Below are 17,500 nucleotides of genomic sequence, written 5' to 3'. Positions count from 1 at the left end.
GCACCGTTCCTGATATAAATTTCGTAATGACTGTGATTTGTTATGTCCATTGTGCAGAGCGGCAAAAGAAGATGATGTACACTTTGTTCTCTGTTGTCCAAAACTTCATGAGATTAGAGTTGAATTTATCCATCCTAAATATTACAGATACCCTAGTTTGTTCAGATTGAGTTTATTAATAGTTTGTTCAGATTGAGTTTATTAATAGTTTGTTCAGATTGAGTTTATTAATAGTTTGTTCAGATTGAGTTTATTAATAGTTTGTTCAGATTGAGTTTATTAATGTCATGAACAAAACCTGATGTTATACGTAATCTTTCCTTGTTTTTGTACAAGGCTTACAGGTTTAGAGAAACACTCATTTCATAGTCGTATTTCCACTGTTTATTTCTCAGCAAATTATGTTATTGTCTTTTGTTGCTGTTCAAATACCACTTCATGAGGGGCAATAGCCTGTATATGAATAAACCATTCGTTCGTTAGTTCGTTCGTTCTCTCTCTCTCTCTCTCCCCCCCCCCCTTTCTCTCCTTTCTCTCTCTCACCACCCACTCTCCCTCCCCCTCTTTTTTTTTATTTTTTAACACTGTTGTTTCTGTTGTGACCTCGCCAAGGTAAAGGCCGAAGGTGGATGTCCGCTGTCCGGCAAGTTCCTGTATAAAGACACCCGCTGCTGGGTCACCGGTCTGCTCCAATCACCGCGCCGCGTTGCGGGAGAACACAGCGCCTGTCACGTGATCAGCGGCCCGGAACGAGGATTGTTCGCCTGCAAACGGGGTCACTGGATTCCTGCAGGTAAACCATTGGCTGTCCGTGGTACCGTTCGTTCTAGTGTGTGACGGGCGCAATAGCCGAGTGGTTAAAGCGTTGGACTTTCAATTTGAGGGTACTGGGTTCGAATCTCGGTAACGGCGCCTGATGGGTAAAGGACGGAGATTTTTCCCGATCTCCCAGGTCAACATATGTGCAGACCTCCTAGTTCCTGAACCCCTTTCATGTGTATACGCAAGCGAAAGATCAAATACGCACGTTAAAGATCCTATGATCCATGTCAGCGTTCGGTGGGTTATAGAAACAAGAACATACCTAGCATGCACACCCCGAAACCGGAGCATGGCTGCCTACATGGTGGGGTAAAAATTGTCATACACGTAAAAGCCCACTCGTGTACATGTGAGTGAAAGTAGGAGTTGCAGCCCACGAACGAAGAAGAAGAGAAGAAGAAGTTTGAGTGAATGAAACATGTGGATACTAAGTATATAGCGACTGTCCTCGTTCGGAGACCAAACTGTAGGCGCTTTACAAACACGGGATCATTTTGCACACCACTAAGCTGCCCTACCTGCGTAGAGCTGATTGACGCCGGGCTGTCTTTGTGGAACGCGCTCATCATTCGTTTCCTGTGTTCTTCAATCAGATTTCAGGCACGCAACGCACACATACACACTCAGACAGACATGTAACATTTTACGTGTATGACCGTCTTTAGTTTATTTACCCCGCTTCATGAAGGCTGCGATACTCCGTTTTCGGGGGTGTGCATGCTGGGTATGTTCTTGTTTTCATAACTCACCGAGCCTTGACATGGGTTACAGGATCTTTAACGTGCGTATTTGATCTTCTGCGTGAGTGTACACACGATAGGGGTTCAGAAACTAGCAGGTCTGCACATAATTACTTGCACCTGGGAGATCGGAAAAAAATCTCCTCCCGTTACCCACCAGGCGCCGTTACCGAGATTCGAACCCGGGACTCTCAGATTGAAAGGCCAACGCTTTAACTACTTGGATATTACGCCCGATTGAGGAAAACACCTTTGAGAAAAACCGCACACTGTAATCAATAAATGTGCGGGATACCGTTCTTTTGTCCTGTCCTATTTTAGCGTTCTAAATTTTGGGACCCAGTAAAGCGAGAATATTCGTGTGTTTTGCAATAGAGGGATCTTCTTCTTCTTTTTCGTTCGTGGGCTGCAACTCCCACGTTCACCGTATGTACACGAGTGGGCTTTTACGTGTATGACCGTTTTCACCCCGCCATGTAGGAAGCCATACTTCGTTTTCGGGGATCAATGGAGGCATAATATTGGAAATGACGTGTTGCATGTTGTAATCGATCCTTTCTAATGAAGAATTAGGGCATGATACGACGTGAGTCAATGACCCATAACATGAACCCTAGTTGATACTTAACTTGTCGCGTCCCAAACCACAATGGTTTTTTGTTGAACTTTTCAGGATTTACAGATCCAAAAACGGAAAGAACAAGATGTCAGCATGTTCGTCTAACGACTGAATCCGCGTAAAAACTGAGTAAAATAACCACCACACTTGTCAAAAAGTATTGAACAGGGGTTACAATATCGAGTATCTGATATTGTTTATTTTTCGCACGAAAATTGTCGGTATGATAGGTCCCTGAATTCAGGACGTTACCGGGGAAACGTACTCTGTTAGTACTTGTGTACCGTTCTTTTGAGGAAAACCCATTGCTATAATGAACTAAAATAAGAGAATAATGAGGCGAGGAGAGAAAAGATTAACTCACTCAGTACGGCCAGTCCTCTCTTCTCCTCTTCACAGACCCTTCAGATGTCCAGTGGGTGTCTGAATGACCCAACCTTTAGCTTCCGTCGTCAGAATTGTGGTATTCTTTGTCAACATTCACCTCTTCAGTATAAGAGCCTTCCGCTTGCAATATTTAAATGATGGTAATTGGCGTGAAACGCTGTTAACGTCGTCTCTTTCGCCGTTCGTATGGAGAGAGTTAACCAAACAATGAAGAGTAGCAGCTCTGTCCATGTTCAAGGAACAAAGTCGATGCTGCTTGGAGGTGACAAAGCCAGGCAGTGTGGTGTGTAGACTGTGAGCAGGGTTGACCTGAAGTTGTGTACTTTGTGCATGGAGAGAGTTACCACTCTTTATTGTCTGTAATTAACTGTGTACCGTTCTTTTGAGGAATACCTAAAACTATAATTAACTGTGTACAGTTCTTTTGAGGAATACCTAACACTATAATTAACACTGTACCGTTCTTTTGAGGAATACCTAACACTATAATTAACAGTGTACCGTTCTTTTGAGGAATACCTAACACTATAATTAACACTGTACCGTTCTTTTTAGGGAAATGTTATACACCTACTAACTGTGTATACCGTTCTTTTGAGAATCGCCCATTACTGTTAGCACGGTTTACCTTTGTTTGCATGAAACTTCTGGGAAAGCACTTCCACAGTATGTAGCTGCATTTGAGAAAAAAAAGTTACTGCAAGCAACTGTCTGTCTATGAATCTATCTATCTGTCTATCTATCTATCTTACTCTATTTATCTATTTATCTATCTGTCTATATACGTATGTGTGTGTGTGCGTGCGCGCACGCGCGTGCGTACGTGTGTGTATATGTATGTGTGGGCATAAATGGATGGACAGACATCTCGACCAAGCAAGCAACCAAGCAAAAACGTGCTCTTTTATTTGTCTTCAGCGCAAAGCGCAGCCAGGACCCCAACACCACGTGAGAAAAGATGTAAGTAGCAATCCTCTGCTTCCCGTTTTGGACGTGCATGTTTCCCCCTCCTCCTCCTCCTCCTTCTTCTCCTCTTCCTCCTCCTCCTCTTCCTCCTCCTTCTCCTCTTCTTCCTTCTCCTCCTCTTCCTCCTTCTCCTCTTCCTCCTCCTTCTTCTCCTCCTCCTCCTTCTCCTCTTCCTCCTCCTCCTCTTCCTCCTCCTTCTCCTCTTCCTCCTCCTTCTCCTCCTCCTGCTCCTTTTCCTCTTCCTCCTCCTCCTCTTCCTCTTCCTCCTCCTTCTCCTCTTCCTCCTCCTTCTCCTCCTCCTGCTCCTTTTCCTCTTCCTCCTCCTCCTCTTCCTCTTCCTCCTCCTTCTCCTCTTCCTCCTCCTTCTCCTCCTCCTGCTCCTTCTCCTCTTCCTGCTCCTTCTCCTCCTCCTCCTCCTTCTCCTCTTCCTTCTCCTCCTCCTTCTCCTCTTTATCATCATCATCATCATCAACACCACAATCAACTAATCCAGAAAGCAGCCAACCAGTTAACCATCAAAGCAGTCAATCTCACAGCACCGCTTTTTCTACCATGATTATGTTATCCTTTTTGTTTCCGACGTATTTTTTCCCCATGCTTATTTTTAGTCCGACAGATAGACACTGAGATTTAGAACAGTTTTTTTTTTCTTCTTTCTTTTTTTAAGACTTACTTCATTGTGTGTTTATGGATTTTTTTCCTTTTTCGTTCCTTCCCTCTCCTTCTCTTTCCATTATTTGATGGATTATTGAATCAACCTATCGATCAACAATTCATTTAATTAAGCAGTTAGCTTGTTTGTTTGTTTTGTATATTATTTTCCTAACGCATGCTTAATTAATTGTCATTTTTTTCTTGTGGGTATTTTTGGTTGTTTGTTTCTTTTACACATGCTGCACTGTTTATTAATGGTTCAATATTTCGTTGTTTCTTTCTCCTTTTTCCTTCTTTACTTGTCATTCTTCTCTCTCTCTCTCTCTCTCTCTCTCTCTCTCTCTCTCTCTCTCTCTCTCTCTTTATCTCTCTCTCTCTCTCTCTCTCTCTCTCTCTCTCTCTCTCTCTCCTTCCATTTGATTTCCACTTTGCTTCCCTTTTCTTTATTCTAATTCTCTCTCTCTCTCTCTAGCCCTCCCTCCCTCTCTCTCTCTCTCCCTCTCCCCCCTCTCTCTGTTTCTGTCTGTCTGTCTGTCTCTCTCTGTGTGTCACTGTGATGAAAACATTATACATAATTTTACTTTGTACCTATATAAAGCATTTCGGTAAAAGAGAGATACGTATATATCTTACTTTTATTGGATGTTGGTTATGGAAGAAGGTGCACTATTTACAAAAAAACAATTGCAATGACAGATACGAAATTTTGTTGTCGCCCCCTGTTCATATAATTATATGGAGTTATGGCTTTTACTGAATAAATCATATCTCTCTGTCTCTCTGTATATCTCTCTGTCTCTGTGTCTGTGTCTCTGTCTGTGCTATTTATAATAGATGTAGATTCGCAAGGACAGATTGGAGGAATACACTATGCCTAAAATCTTAATCCTTGAAAAAAAACGTTTTGAGTTCTGAGTTCTCTCTGTCTCTCTCTGTGTCTCTCTCTGTCTCTTCCTTTCTCATGTCTTTTGACAACAGTTCGAGTCCGTATCCGATGGAGGAGAAGAAGTCCGTCTCCCCCGCCTCCACCACCCCCACCACCTAACCAAGCGCCATACTTCACTTCCTGTTCCGGTAACATCCACGTGACTGCTCCAGCCCGTCAGAGAACCGCTGTGGTCACGTGGCGCGTGCATGCCGTAGACCCTGAAGGAAGCCCCACGTAAGATTTGTTCCTGGCGGTTTTTTGGTTTTCGTTTTTGACTCACTTGTGTAAACAAAGTGAGTCTATATTTTAACCCGGTGTTCGGTTGTGTGTGTGTGTGTGTGTGTGTGTGTGTGTGGCTGTGGTAAACTTTAACATTGCAATATTCTCTGCAAATACTTTGTTGCATGCGTGCTTGTGTGTGTGTGTGTGTGTGTGTGTGTGTATGTGTGTGTGTGTGTGTGCGCGTGTGTGTACGTACTTTGATCTTGTTTCAGGCTGACACAAACTGCTGGGCGGCCATCTGGTAGCAGTTTTAATGAGGGGGGCACTTTGATCTCCTACACCGCTAGAGACTCGGCAGGGGCGACTGCAGTCTGTGCTTTTCAAGTCACTGTGTCTGGTGTGTGCTGCGTGTGTCAATGAATGAATGAATGAATGATACAGATACTTATATAGCGCCTATCCTCGGTCGGAGACCAAGCTCTAAGCGCTTTACAAACACGGGGTCATTTGCATAACAGGCTGCCTACATGGGTAGAGCCGACTGACGGCTGCCACTGGGCGCTCATCATTCGTTTCCTGTGTCATTCAGTCAGGTTTAAGTTACGCACACATGCACACTCAGACATGTATCGTTTTGCGTGTTTGACCATTTTGTCTGTTTTACCGCGCCATGTGGGCAGCCATACTTCGTTTACGAGGGTGTGCATGCTAGGTATGTTTTTGTTTCCACAAACCACCGAATGCTGACATAGGATCTTTAAATTACGTATTTGATCTACAGCGTGCGTGTATACACGAAGGGGTTTCAGGCGCTAGCAGGTGTGCAGATATGTTGGCCTGGGAGATCGAAAAGACATCTCCACCCTTTAGCCACCAGGCGCCGTTAGCAAGATTCGAACCCGGGACGCTCAGATTGAAGTTTCAACGCTTTAACCACTCGGCTATTGCGCCCGTGTGTGTGTGTGTGTGTGTGTGTGTGTGTGTGTGTGTGTGTGTGTGTGTGTGTGTGTGTGTGTGTGTGTGCGCGCGCGCGCGCTGTTATTGTTGTTGTTGCTTTGGTTGTGTGTGAATCCCTTAATGTGGTGAGGAGAAAGAAGGACACACACACACACACATACACACACACACACACACACACACACACACACACACACACACACACACTGTGAAACATACTGTAAGATACAGCCATTGTCACACACACATACAGACACACAGACGCAGAGAGAGAGAGAGAGAGAGAGAGAGAGAGAGAGAGAGAAACTCAAAACTAACTGCGCCTAACAAAGTTGGATAACTCCACAGTTGTGAGGTGCTCCTACGTGCAAGAGTTGTCGCACTTTGCCGCGGGGTCACAGAGCTGCAGCGGCGTGGAGAAGAACATTCACGGCTCTGTGTGTCGCCACACGTGCCACACCGGTCACGTGCTTCAAGGTCACCAAGACGTCACGTGTCAGAGTTCAGCTACATGGAGCAGCGCTTTTCCTTCATGTCAGCGTGAGTGAGTGGGTGGGTGGGTGGGTCGATGGAGGTGGGGTGGATATTCTGTGTGTGTGTGTGTGTGTGTGTGTGTGTGTGTGTGTTTAACGGGGCTGGGGGGGGGGGGGGGTGTAAATTTCAAATGATTTATATTGCTAAACTTATTCAGACGCCTGGAAAGGCGGTCATATTTTGGATTAATGTTTCTTCCTGCTTCTTTCTTTATTTCTTTTTTTTTTTCTCCTTCTTTCTTCCGTTTGATTCGGGATACAAAGGAAGATGTCTGTATGGAGTCAGTGCGAAGGAAGAGAGAAAGACAGATAGCGGAATAGAAAGAAAGACGAAAAAAGGAATAAAAACTGAAACACTGAAATAAAAACAGATGACAAGGAAGAAAGGCAGACAGAGAGACAAAAAACAAAACAAAAAACAAACAAACAAAACAAAACAACCCCCCCCCCCCCCCCCCAAAACGAAAAAAAACACACGAGAGAATGAAGACTATAAAAGAAAGAAATAATTAATAATAATAATAATAATAATAATAATAATAATAATGGATACTTATATAGCACACAATCCAGAAATCTGCTCTAGGTGCTTTACAAAAACGATTTTGTTAACATAAAACATTACATCAATGTTACATACATACACACCAAAATGTGACTACACACACACACACACACACGCGCGCGCGCGCGCGCGCGCGCGCGCTGAAAGAAAGAAAGAATAAAAGAAAGACAGAAGGGAAGAAATAATTGATGAATAAAATTAATAATTATGGAAAGAAATACAGATCATGTGTGAATACTCTCACTTAGATTCATCTCCATTTGCGTACCCTATGAAAAACAACAACAACAACAACAAAAAACTCAAAAAACAAACAAACAAACAAAAAACAAAACAAAACAAAAAAAAAAACAACAAAAAAAAAACAACCAAAAAAACAAAAGAGGCAAGGCCTTCAAGACTCACTTGTGATACACTTAAATAAAAAAAAAAGCAAAGCTTTTTATGTATTGAGTATAATTTCAAAATGTAATGTTTAAGATTAGAAAGATCAGTTTAAAGCAAATTAAGTCCCCTAGCATTAATTACAGAGTAATTTACCTTTTTACTATCTGCATTAAAACGTTTGCAAAATAAATAAAACTTCGATGCTTAGCAAAAGAAGTTCCTGTTTGAACAAAAAAAGATAATAATGATTGCCCTTGTTGTTGTGTCAGAATATCAGATCAAAGTGCCAAGTTTAGAGAATACAAAAAATATAAATATAACAGTAAATGCAGTTTGCATATAATTAGGCTTCATTTTTTATTTTTTGTGCCCATCCCTGAGGTGCAATATTGTTTTAAACAAGATGACTGGAAAGAACTGATTTTTTTTCCTATTTTTATGCCTAATTTGGTGTCAACTGACAAAGTATTTGCAGAGAAAATGGCAATGTTAAAGTTTACCACGGACACAGACACACACACACACACACACACACACACACACACACACACAACCGAACACCGGGTTAAAAAACAGACTCACTTTGTTTACACAATTGAGTTAAAAAACCACCATTGGCTATTGTCGACGATTATAATAATTGTCTTCGTCAGACAAGAGCTGAAAACCGCTGCGAAGTTATAAATAGAATTCTATTTATAGTATGTGACCTCACCGAGATGAGGCAAGGACGTATCTATCGCACAGGTGACAAGGTGTTAGTTTCCACCACTCTGTGTCTAAACTTCTTCCTCTCTGGAATCCTGTCACCTTTGTTCGGCAAAATCGGTTACATCTTCAGTCAGCACAGACACACACACAGACAGACACACACACACACACACACACACACACACACACAGACAGACACGCACACACAGACACACACACACACAGACAGACACACACACACACACAGACAGACAGACACACACACACAGACACACACACACACACACACACACACACACACACTAAAACACACACACATACTCTAAAACACCCACATCACACACACACACACATACAAACACACACACACACACACTGTAAAACTCCCACATCTCTTTCACACACACACACACACACACACACACACACTGTAAAACACCCACATCACACACACACACACACACACACACACACACACACACACACACACACACACACACACTGTAAAACACCCACACCTCTCTCTCTCTCTCTCTCTCTCTCTCTCTCTCACACACACACACACAGAGTCACTGTACCCAAATAACACCCAAATAACATATACCACACTGATGATCCCTTTTTTTCACCAAGGTTCAAGCGGCAGTCAAGGAGATGATTTGAAAACATTTATGGCTCTGTGTGTCTGTGTATGTGTGTGTGTGTGTGTGTGTGTGTGTGTGTGTGTGTGTGTGTGTGTTACTTGTTTCTATGACCAACTCTAGTTAATTTTTTGGTTTTATTTTTGGTTTGTTTGTTTTTGTTGTTGTTACTATTGACAAAATCGCCTGTGTGGAGAAAAAAAAGAATGAAAAAACAAAACAAAACAAAACAACAACAAAAAACAAACAGACGAAAAAAACAAAAAACAAAAAAACAACAACAAACAAACAAAAACCCACAAAAAAAAAGACAGACCTTTCTATGTACTTTATGAGAAATTAAAACACCAGATATTGTACTGCTGTCGAAAACACGTTCAAACTATCATTAACAAACCTGTCCTAAAATAATATATTATGAAAATGTGTGCTGGCTACCAGGTTTTCGCTGATATCTTTGCCGAAGCAAAAGTTGTATTTGGTATGGTGATACTTTACAGAACAGACATGCAAAATAAACACATTAAAAAAAACAAAACCGCATGTGTGTGCAGCGGTTAGCTGTGGTGACCCCGGCAGGGTCAGCGGGGGTCACGTGCTGTGCCCTCAAGGTCACGTGTTTCCCCACACGTGCACTGTCCACTGTCTGCCTGGCTACAACAACTCTGGGATCACGTCCGTCACGTGTGGCAGTTCTGGGCAGTGGTCCTCACAGCTCTCGCCTTGCGCAGGTAGGTGTGTGTGTGTGAGGAATGGGGGTGGGGGGAGGGGGGAGAGGAGGGGGATGACGGGAGGGGTGGTATGGGAGGGGGGCGTGTATGGGTGGGTGGGGGGGTGGGGGGGCTGAATGTGGGTGTGGGTGGGTGTGGTGGGTGGAGAGGGGTGTTTATGTGGAAGCAGGTGTGTGTGTGTGTGTGTGTGTGTGTGTGTGTGTGTGTGTGAACGTCATCACTATAATGATGATGATGATGATGATGGTGACGATGATGATGAGGATTATTATTATTATTATTATTATTATTATTATTATTATCATTATCATTATCATCATTCTCATTGTCATTCTCATCATCATCACCATCATCGTCCGTAGCACTACTGTTATTGTTATCAGTAGTAGTAGTAGTGGTGGTAGTAGTAGTAGTAGTAGCAGCAGCAGCAGTAGTAGTAATAGTAGTCGCAGGAGTAGCATCACCCACATCATATATCACCATCCACAGCCATTCTCCTCATCTGCGTCACCACCACCACCACCACCATCATCATCATCATCATCATCATCATCATCATCATCCACCATCATCATCACCCTCACCACCACCACCACATCATCATCCTCATCATCATCACCCTCACCACCACCATCATCATCATCATCATCACCCTCACCATCATCATCATCACCCTCACCACCATCACCACCATCATCATCATCACCCTCACCACCATCACCACCATCATCATCATCACCCTCACCCTCACCATCATCATCATCACCCTCATCACCCTCACCACCATCATCATCATCACCCTCACCACCATCACCACCATCATCATCATCACCCTCACCACCACCACCATCATCATCATCATCCACCATCATCATCATCATCACCCTCACCAACATCATCATCATTATCACCATCACCCTCACCACCACCACCACCATCATCATCACCCTCACCACCACCATCACAATCATCATCACTATCACCACCACCACCACCATCATCATCACCCTCACCACCACCATCACAATCATCATCACTATCACCACCACCACTACCACCCTCACCATCATCATCATCACCCTCACCACCACCATCATCATCATCACCCTCACCACCATCATCATCATCATCACCCTCACCACCACCATCATCATCATGATCATCATCTTCACCCTCAACACCATCATCAGCACTCTCACCACCCTCACCACCACCACCACCACCATCATCCTCACCCTCACCACACCACCACCACCATCACCATCACCATCATCACTCTCACCATGAACGTCATCACCCTCACCACCGTCATCATCATCATCACCCTCACCACCACCATCATCATCACCCTCACCACCACCACCACCATCATCATCATCATCATCATCATCCACCATCATCAGCATCACCCTCACCACCACCACCACCACCACCACCATCATCATCATCATCACCCTCACCACCACCATCGTCATCATCATCATCCATCATCATCATCATCACCCTCACCACCATCGTCATCATCATCATCATTATCCACCACCATCATCATCACCCTCACCACCATCATCATCATCATCATCATCATCATCACCCTCGCCACCATCGTCATCATCATCATCATCATCCACCATCCGGGTTTCCTCTTCTTCTTCTTCGTTCATGGGCTGCACCTCCCATGTTCATTCGTATGTTCACGAGTGGACGTTTGCTTGTATGGCCGTTACTTTTTTGTTTTGTTTTTTTACCCCTGCCATGAAGGCAGCGATACTACGTTTTCGGAGGTTCATCCGAATTAATTTATGTTTGCAGACGTGGAAGGACCGACGTTCCCGAACGGTTGTCCAGCCAACCAGAACCTGTTCTCAGGGCCCTTGGAGTCTCCAGTGACCTTGACCTGGTCCGACCCCGTGACCACGGACAACAGCGGCCAGGCGGTGACCTTGACCAGCGACCTCGCGCGAGGGTCAAGGGTGGGGGTCGGGTCACACAAGGTCACCATCACAGCCAGCGACCTTGCGGGGAACACGGCTTCCTGTTCGTTGGTGGTGACGGTGAAAGGTGACATGCTGCTTTCTCTGGTCTTTCTCGCTCTCTGTCTGTCTGTCTCACTCTCTTTCTCTCGATATTTCTGTGTCTCTCACTGTTGTCTCTTTCTGTCTGTCTTTCCGTCTCTTGTCTCTGTCTTTTTACTCTGTCTCTGGGTTTCTCCTTTGGCTCTGTCTGTCTGTCTGTCTGTCTGTCTGTCTGTCTGTCTGTCTGTCTGTCTGTCTGTTTGTCTGCTTTTTCTGTCTTTGACTAAGTCCCTGTCTGTATCTGTCTGTCTCTGTCTCTCCATCTTTATATATATATATATATATATATATATATATATATATATATATATATATATATATATATATATATATCTGTCTATGTGTCTATTTCTGTGTCATGCTCGCACACACATATGCATGCACACACACACACACACACACACACACACACACACACACACACACACACACACACACACACACACACACACTCAACCATACATATATGCATGCAGACCTGCACACACAAACGCTCTCTCTCTCTTCTTCTTCTTCTTCTCTCTCCCAGTAAAAATCTGAACGAACTGTCGACAACCAGAATATGTGGTTCCTCAGTGGCTGTCCACACACACACACACACACACACACACACACACACACACACTCTGACTCTGTCTCTGTCTCTGTCTCTCTGTCTCAGTCTCTGTCTCTCTCTGTCTCTCTCTCTGTGTGTCTCTCTCTGTCTCTCTCTCTGTGTCTCTCTCTGTCTGTCTCTCTCTGTCTCTCTCTCTGTGTCTCTCTCTCTGTCTCTCTCTGTGTCTCTCTGTCTCTCCCTCCCTCTCTCTCTCTCTCTCTGTCCCTCTCTCTGTCTCTCTCTCTGTCTCTCTCTCTCCATGAAAATCGGAACGAACTGTCCACAGCCCGAACGTGTGGTGCCTTGGTGACGCCCGCCCACGGTCACGTGACCTGCACGAGCGGTGACGTTGAAGGGTCAGAGTGCACCATTACTTGTGACGTAGGCTTCGAGTTGAAAGGAGCGGACAAGCTGACCTGCCTGAGCACTGAACAGTGGGATTTCCCTCTCTCCACTTGTGAAGGTGAGTAGTAGTCTTCAAGTTGTACGTGCTTCTACTCGAAGTAAGTGATATTAACTTACTCAGTACGGCCAGTCCTCTCTTCTCCTCTACACAGACCCCTCGGATGTCCAGTGGGTGTCTCAATGACCCAACCTTTAGCTTTCTGTCGTCATAATTGTGGTATTCTTTGTCAACATTCACCTCTTCAGTATAAGAGCCTTCCGCTTGCAATATTTGGATGGTGGTAATTGGGGTGAAACGCTGTTAACGACGTCTCTTTCGCCGTTCGTATGGAGAGAGTTAAACGTGAAGGTAACTGACAAGTATGTATGATACACAGTCGCTTTCGACTATGACCACTACAACAGCAGAGGAGACATCTGCTGTCCCGACTATCTGGGCTAGAGTTTGATCATAGTGGAGAGTGTCTTGTCCAAGTTACATCCCCACTCGCTCGGCCGAGTGTTTCAGGACAGTCGACGTTGGGATGGTTCTCAAAGGCGAACTAGCCCACAAGGCTGTAGCACTAAGAGCCAGTGCAATTTTGCCTCGTAGTTTGAGTCATAGGAGACTTGTGTGTTAAGTCGGGACGTAAGATCTGTTGTCATGTTGTTGTTGTTTTTGTCCCCACTTGACACCAAGGAGGCCATTGTTGCATAACTGTTTGAAAACTGGTATGATAGTTTGAAATTTGGTAATCCTGTACAGCTGTTTTCTGAATTATGCATTTCGTACACGAGATTTGTCTTGTCTGTTTTTTTTTATTATTTTTTTAAAAATATTTTTTGTGAAGGTGGGGCACGGGGGGGTAGTGTTTTTTTTGTTTTTTTTTTTTTCGGGGCTGGGGACGGGTGGTCCATACAAAGCACGTTTTGTAGTTGTTTGACATCTCTCCCAGTTGAGTGTTGCAATAATACCCACAAGTATGTACACAAGTTTCGACTGAATTGGTGATCTCAGCAGTATTAGGTATACTTTGCCCAGTGTGGTGTTGATATCCTGTGTGTCCTGTTGTTAAACAGTCTTCCTACTTCAACAACAAAAAAGAAAAAAACAAACAAAAAAACGTATCTGCAACCATGTAGGATAATGCCCGTTGCGTTTGATAAGTCATTAGATAACTATAGTCCAAGATGTTCTATTCAGGAGGGTCCCATACCACACGTTAGTTATTCTATTTGCTGTTTGATTAATTAGCCTACTTAATCAATTAAACAGACAGAACAAGTAGAATGATTGAACGATCAATTGATTAATACTTTTTCTTTTTAATAAACTGAACGTTGGCAAATTTATTTTCGCAAAGATCAACTTTAAGCCTGGAATTTCCTCAATCTCTCTCTCTCTCTCTCTCTCTCTCTCTCTCTCTCTCTCTCTCTCTCTCTCTCTCTCTCTCTCTCTGGTATCATTTCAGTTTTAGTAGTCTTGTTAAACACTGGCCTTACTGTTGTACGTAATTTATCTCTATATTTGTCATTTAAGTTCCTTTATAAAAGAGAAAGGGCAATTTCTTTCTTACTTGTTTTATTTTTCCCAATCAAGGATTATCTATTGTCAAGTGGCCATTACCTGTACTGAGTAAATCATCCGTATCCATACCCCTCCATGGTTTACCAGCTTGAATATTATATCTGTCCTTTGGTACACCCTGTTGTGTCAATAATAAACATTAAGTCAGTTAAAAGCAGTATATTTTCACAATGTTTTCAAAATGTTGTCACGTGCAAAAATCCATTGTTTGATAAAAGTCTAGCTTTTCTTTTCTAAACTGGTACCTGGTTCTTACATCAGTGTACAGGGGTCACAAGGAAAATTGGGGGTGGGGGTACGGGGGGTGGGGGTGGGGGTGATGGTAGTACATAACAAGATACGAACATAAATCGAAAATCATACACAAACACAGATGCAGGAGAAATTGGGATACATGCAAGTACATATCAATATAAAAACTTGCGCACACTCACTCACACACACACACACACACACACACACACACACACACACACACACGTTTGAACAGAAGTTGCATATTACTTGTGGATGGGGCTGATGACTAGATCATCAGGTAGATGGTTGTTATCAGTTTTCGGTTGAACGTATACCCATGTTATGTGTAGGTCTAAACTCAGCAGTTTATATCACAGATTGACATTAGCTAACAGTTGGGCCAACAGCAAAATGAGGGCTGTGTGATCAATGGTTTGTCCAGTGTAGTGGGAAGTCATTGACAGCTTATTCTTCTGTGAAGGACTGTGACTCTCGAACTAGGAGGCAAGACTGCACTGGCTCCTAGTGCTGCAGCCTTGTGGGCTAATTGGCCAATGGGAACCATCCCAACGCCAACCGTCCTAAAACCCTCTTTTCCGAGAGAGTGGGGATGTAACTTGGGCAAGATACTCTCCACAAAAATCAAATCTAACCCAGATAGTCGGGACAGCAGTTGCCTCCTCTGTTGTTCTGATGGTCAAGGTCGGACACGACTGGCTACCATATAATGTTTTGTAAGGAAATGAAATGTAATGGATTTTCCAACACATAAAATTCACACTGGTTCGGTGATAATGGGACTTTTATCAATTTATAGTATCTGTTTTCAGTTTTAGGTATTTTCATGTTATGTGAGGGAAATGAAATAATAATGGAATTACCCAACACATAACTATTCCGGTTCGGTTAGTTGTGAGTTAAAACAACAACTAATTTTTCAGCGATCATGTGTTCGCCTCCGCCGGCCGTTCAACATGGCGTCTTCACGTGTCTGGCGGGTCACCAGAACCCGGCTGTGTGCACTCTGACCTGTGAGCCCGGGTTCGTGGTGCAGCCCCCGGCTGACATCCAGTGCCAGAGGAACGCCTCTTGGTCCTCCCTGGGCTCCTGTCTGGGTCAGTGACACGCTGAACAAGTGTCTGCTTGGCTGGTTGGTGGGCTGGTGGGTTGATGGCTTGATTGGTGGGTTGGTTGGTGGGTCGATGGGCTCTTTGGTTGGTGGGATAGTTCACCGGTGGAGTGGTTCCTTGGTGGTTTGGTTGGTTGGCTGGTGGATTGGTAACTTGATTGGTAGGTCGATGGACTGTTGGTGGGAGGATTTGTGGACTGGTTCCTTGGTAGATTCGTTGGTTTGTTTGTGGGTTGGTTGGTGGATTGGCAGCTTCATTGGTGGGTTGGTTGGTGGGTCGATGGGCTGTTTAGTTAGTGGGATGGTTGGCGTGTTGGTTGGTTGGAGGGTTGGTTGATTTGTTGGTGAGTGGGTTGGATGGTGGGTGGAGAAGTTGTTTGGTGGGTTGGCGGGTTGGTTAGTGAGGTGATTGGTGGGTTGGTTTTGGTTGTTTGTTTTTCTTTGTGGATTGGTTGGTTGGTGGGTTGGTTTGTTTAATGGTTGGTGGGTTGGTTTGTGTGCCTGTGTGTATTTTAGTTTTATTTTCTTAGTGGATTGGTTGGTCAAAGGGTTGGTTGTTGGCATGGTTATTGGATTGGTTTGTGGGTTGGTTGTTGGGTTGATTTGATGTTTAGTTGGTCGGTGGATTGGCTGGCTGGTTGGGTGGTGGGTTGTGTGTTTGCTTGATGGGCTAGTTAATGGGTTGGTTATTTGGCGGGTTGGTTGATGGGTTAGCTGGTCAGGTTATGGTTGGTAGGTTAGCTGGTCGGGTATTTTATGGGATGGTTGGTGGGTTAGCTTGTCGGGTATTTTATGGGATGGTTGGTGGGTTAACTGGTCGGGTATTTTATGGGATGGTTGGTGGGTTAACTGGTCGGGTATTTTATGGGATGGTTGGTGGGTTAGCTGGTCGGGTATTTTATGGGATGGTTGGTGGGTTAGCTGGTCGGGTATGTTATGGGATGGTTGGTGGGTTAGCTGGTCGGGTATTTTATGGGATGGTTGGTGGGTTAACTGGTCGGGTATTTCATGGGGTGGTTGGTGGGTTAACTGGTCGGGTATTTTATGGGGTGGTTGGTGGGTTAACTGGTCGGGTATGTTATGGGGTGGTTGGTGGGTTAGCTTGTCGGGTATTTTATGGGATGGTTGGTGGGTTAGCTGGTCGGGTATGTTATGGGGTGGTTGGTGGGTTAACTGGTCGGGTATTTTATGGGGTGGTTGGTGGGTTAACTGGTCGGGTATTTTATGGGGTGGTTGGTGGGTTAACTGGTCGGGTATTTTATGGGGTGGTTGGTGCGTTAGCTGGTCGGGTATTTTGCGGAATGGTTGGTGGTCTGGTTGGTGTATTGGCTGGTTCGTTGATTTGTGGTTATCTTAGCGAACGTTTCCCCACTTTTTTCATCAACAGAAAGAAAAATGTTAGAATCAAACATGTTCCAACATCATCACTGATTAACACAAGCATGTAAACGCACACACGCGCATGTATGTATGTAGGTATGCATGGATGCATGGATGCATATATGGATGTGCGTATTGAGCGTACAAGCGTGCGTCCGTGAAAACGTGCGTTCTTGCGCGTGTGTGAGAGTGTGCGCGACTGCTTGTGTAAATTCCTGAGTATTAAAATTCCTGTGTTTGAAAAATACC

The 17,500-nt window shown here is 44.2% G+C and overlaps 1 protein-coding gene across 3 annotated transcripts in view; it reads left to right on the top strand.

Annotated features, from left to right (window-relative positions):
* The window catches only part of LOC143286604 (sushi, von Willebrand factor type A, EGF and pentraxin domain-containing protein 1-like), a 33,525-nt gene that overhangs the window by 4,074 nt on the left and 11,951 nt on the right, over window positions 1-17,500 (top strand). For all 3 annotated transcript variants that reach the window (XM_076594240.1, XM_076594241.1, XM_076594239.1), the window contains 9 exons: window positions 613-793; window positions 3,487-3,528; window positions 5,167-5,350; window positions 5,611-5,735; window positions 6,644-6,835; window positions 9,687-9,863; window positions 11,676-11,924; window positions 12,820-12,996; window positions 15,684-15,857. In XM_076594240.1, the coding sequence (XP_076450355.1) occupies window positions 613-793; window positions 3,487-3,528; window positions 5,167-5,350; window positions 5,611-5,735; window positions 6,644-6,835; window positions 9,687-9,863; window positions 11,676-11,924; window positions 12,820-12,996; window positions 15,684-15,857 (1,501 nt within the window). The remainder of the gene's footprint in view (window positions 1-612; window positions 794-3,486; window positions 3,529-5,166; window positions 5,351-5,610; window positions 5,736-6,643; window positions 6,836-9,686; window positions 9,864-11,675; window positions 11,925-12,819; window positions 12,997-15,683; window positions 15,858-17,500) is intronic.

Source organism: Babylonia areolata, chromosome 10 (genome assembly GCF_041734735.1).
Source record: "Babylonia areolata isolate BAREFJ2019XMU chromosome 10, ASM4173473v1, whole genome shotgun sequence".
Taxonomy (NCBI): Eukaryota; Metazoa; Mollusca; class Gastropoda; order Neogastropoda; family Buccinidae; genus Babylonia; species Babylonia areolata.
Note: the sequence above shows the minus strand (reverse complement) of the source record. Positions and strands in the feature narration are given on the sequence as shown.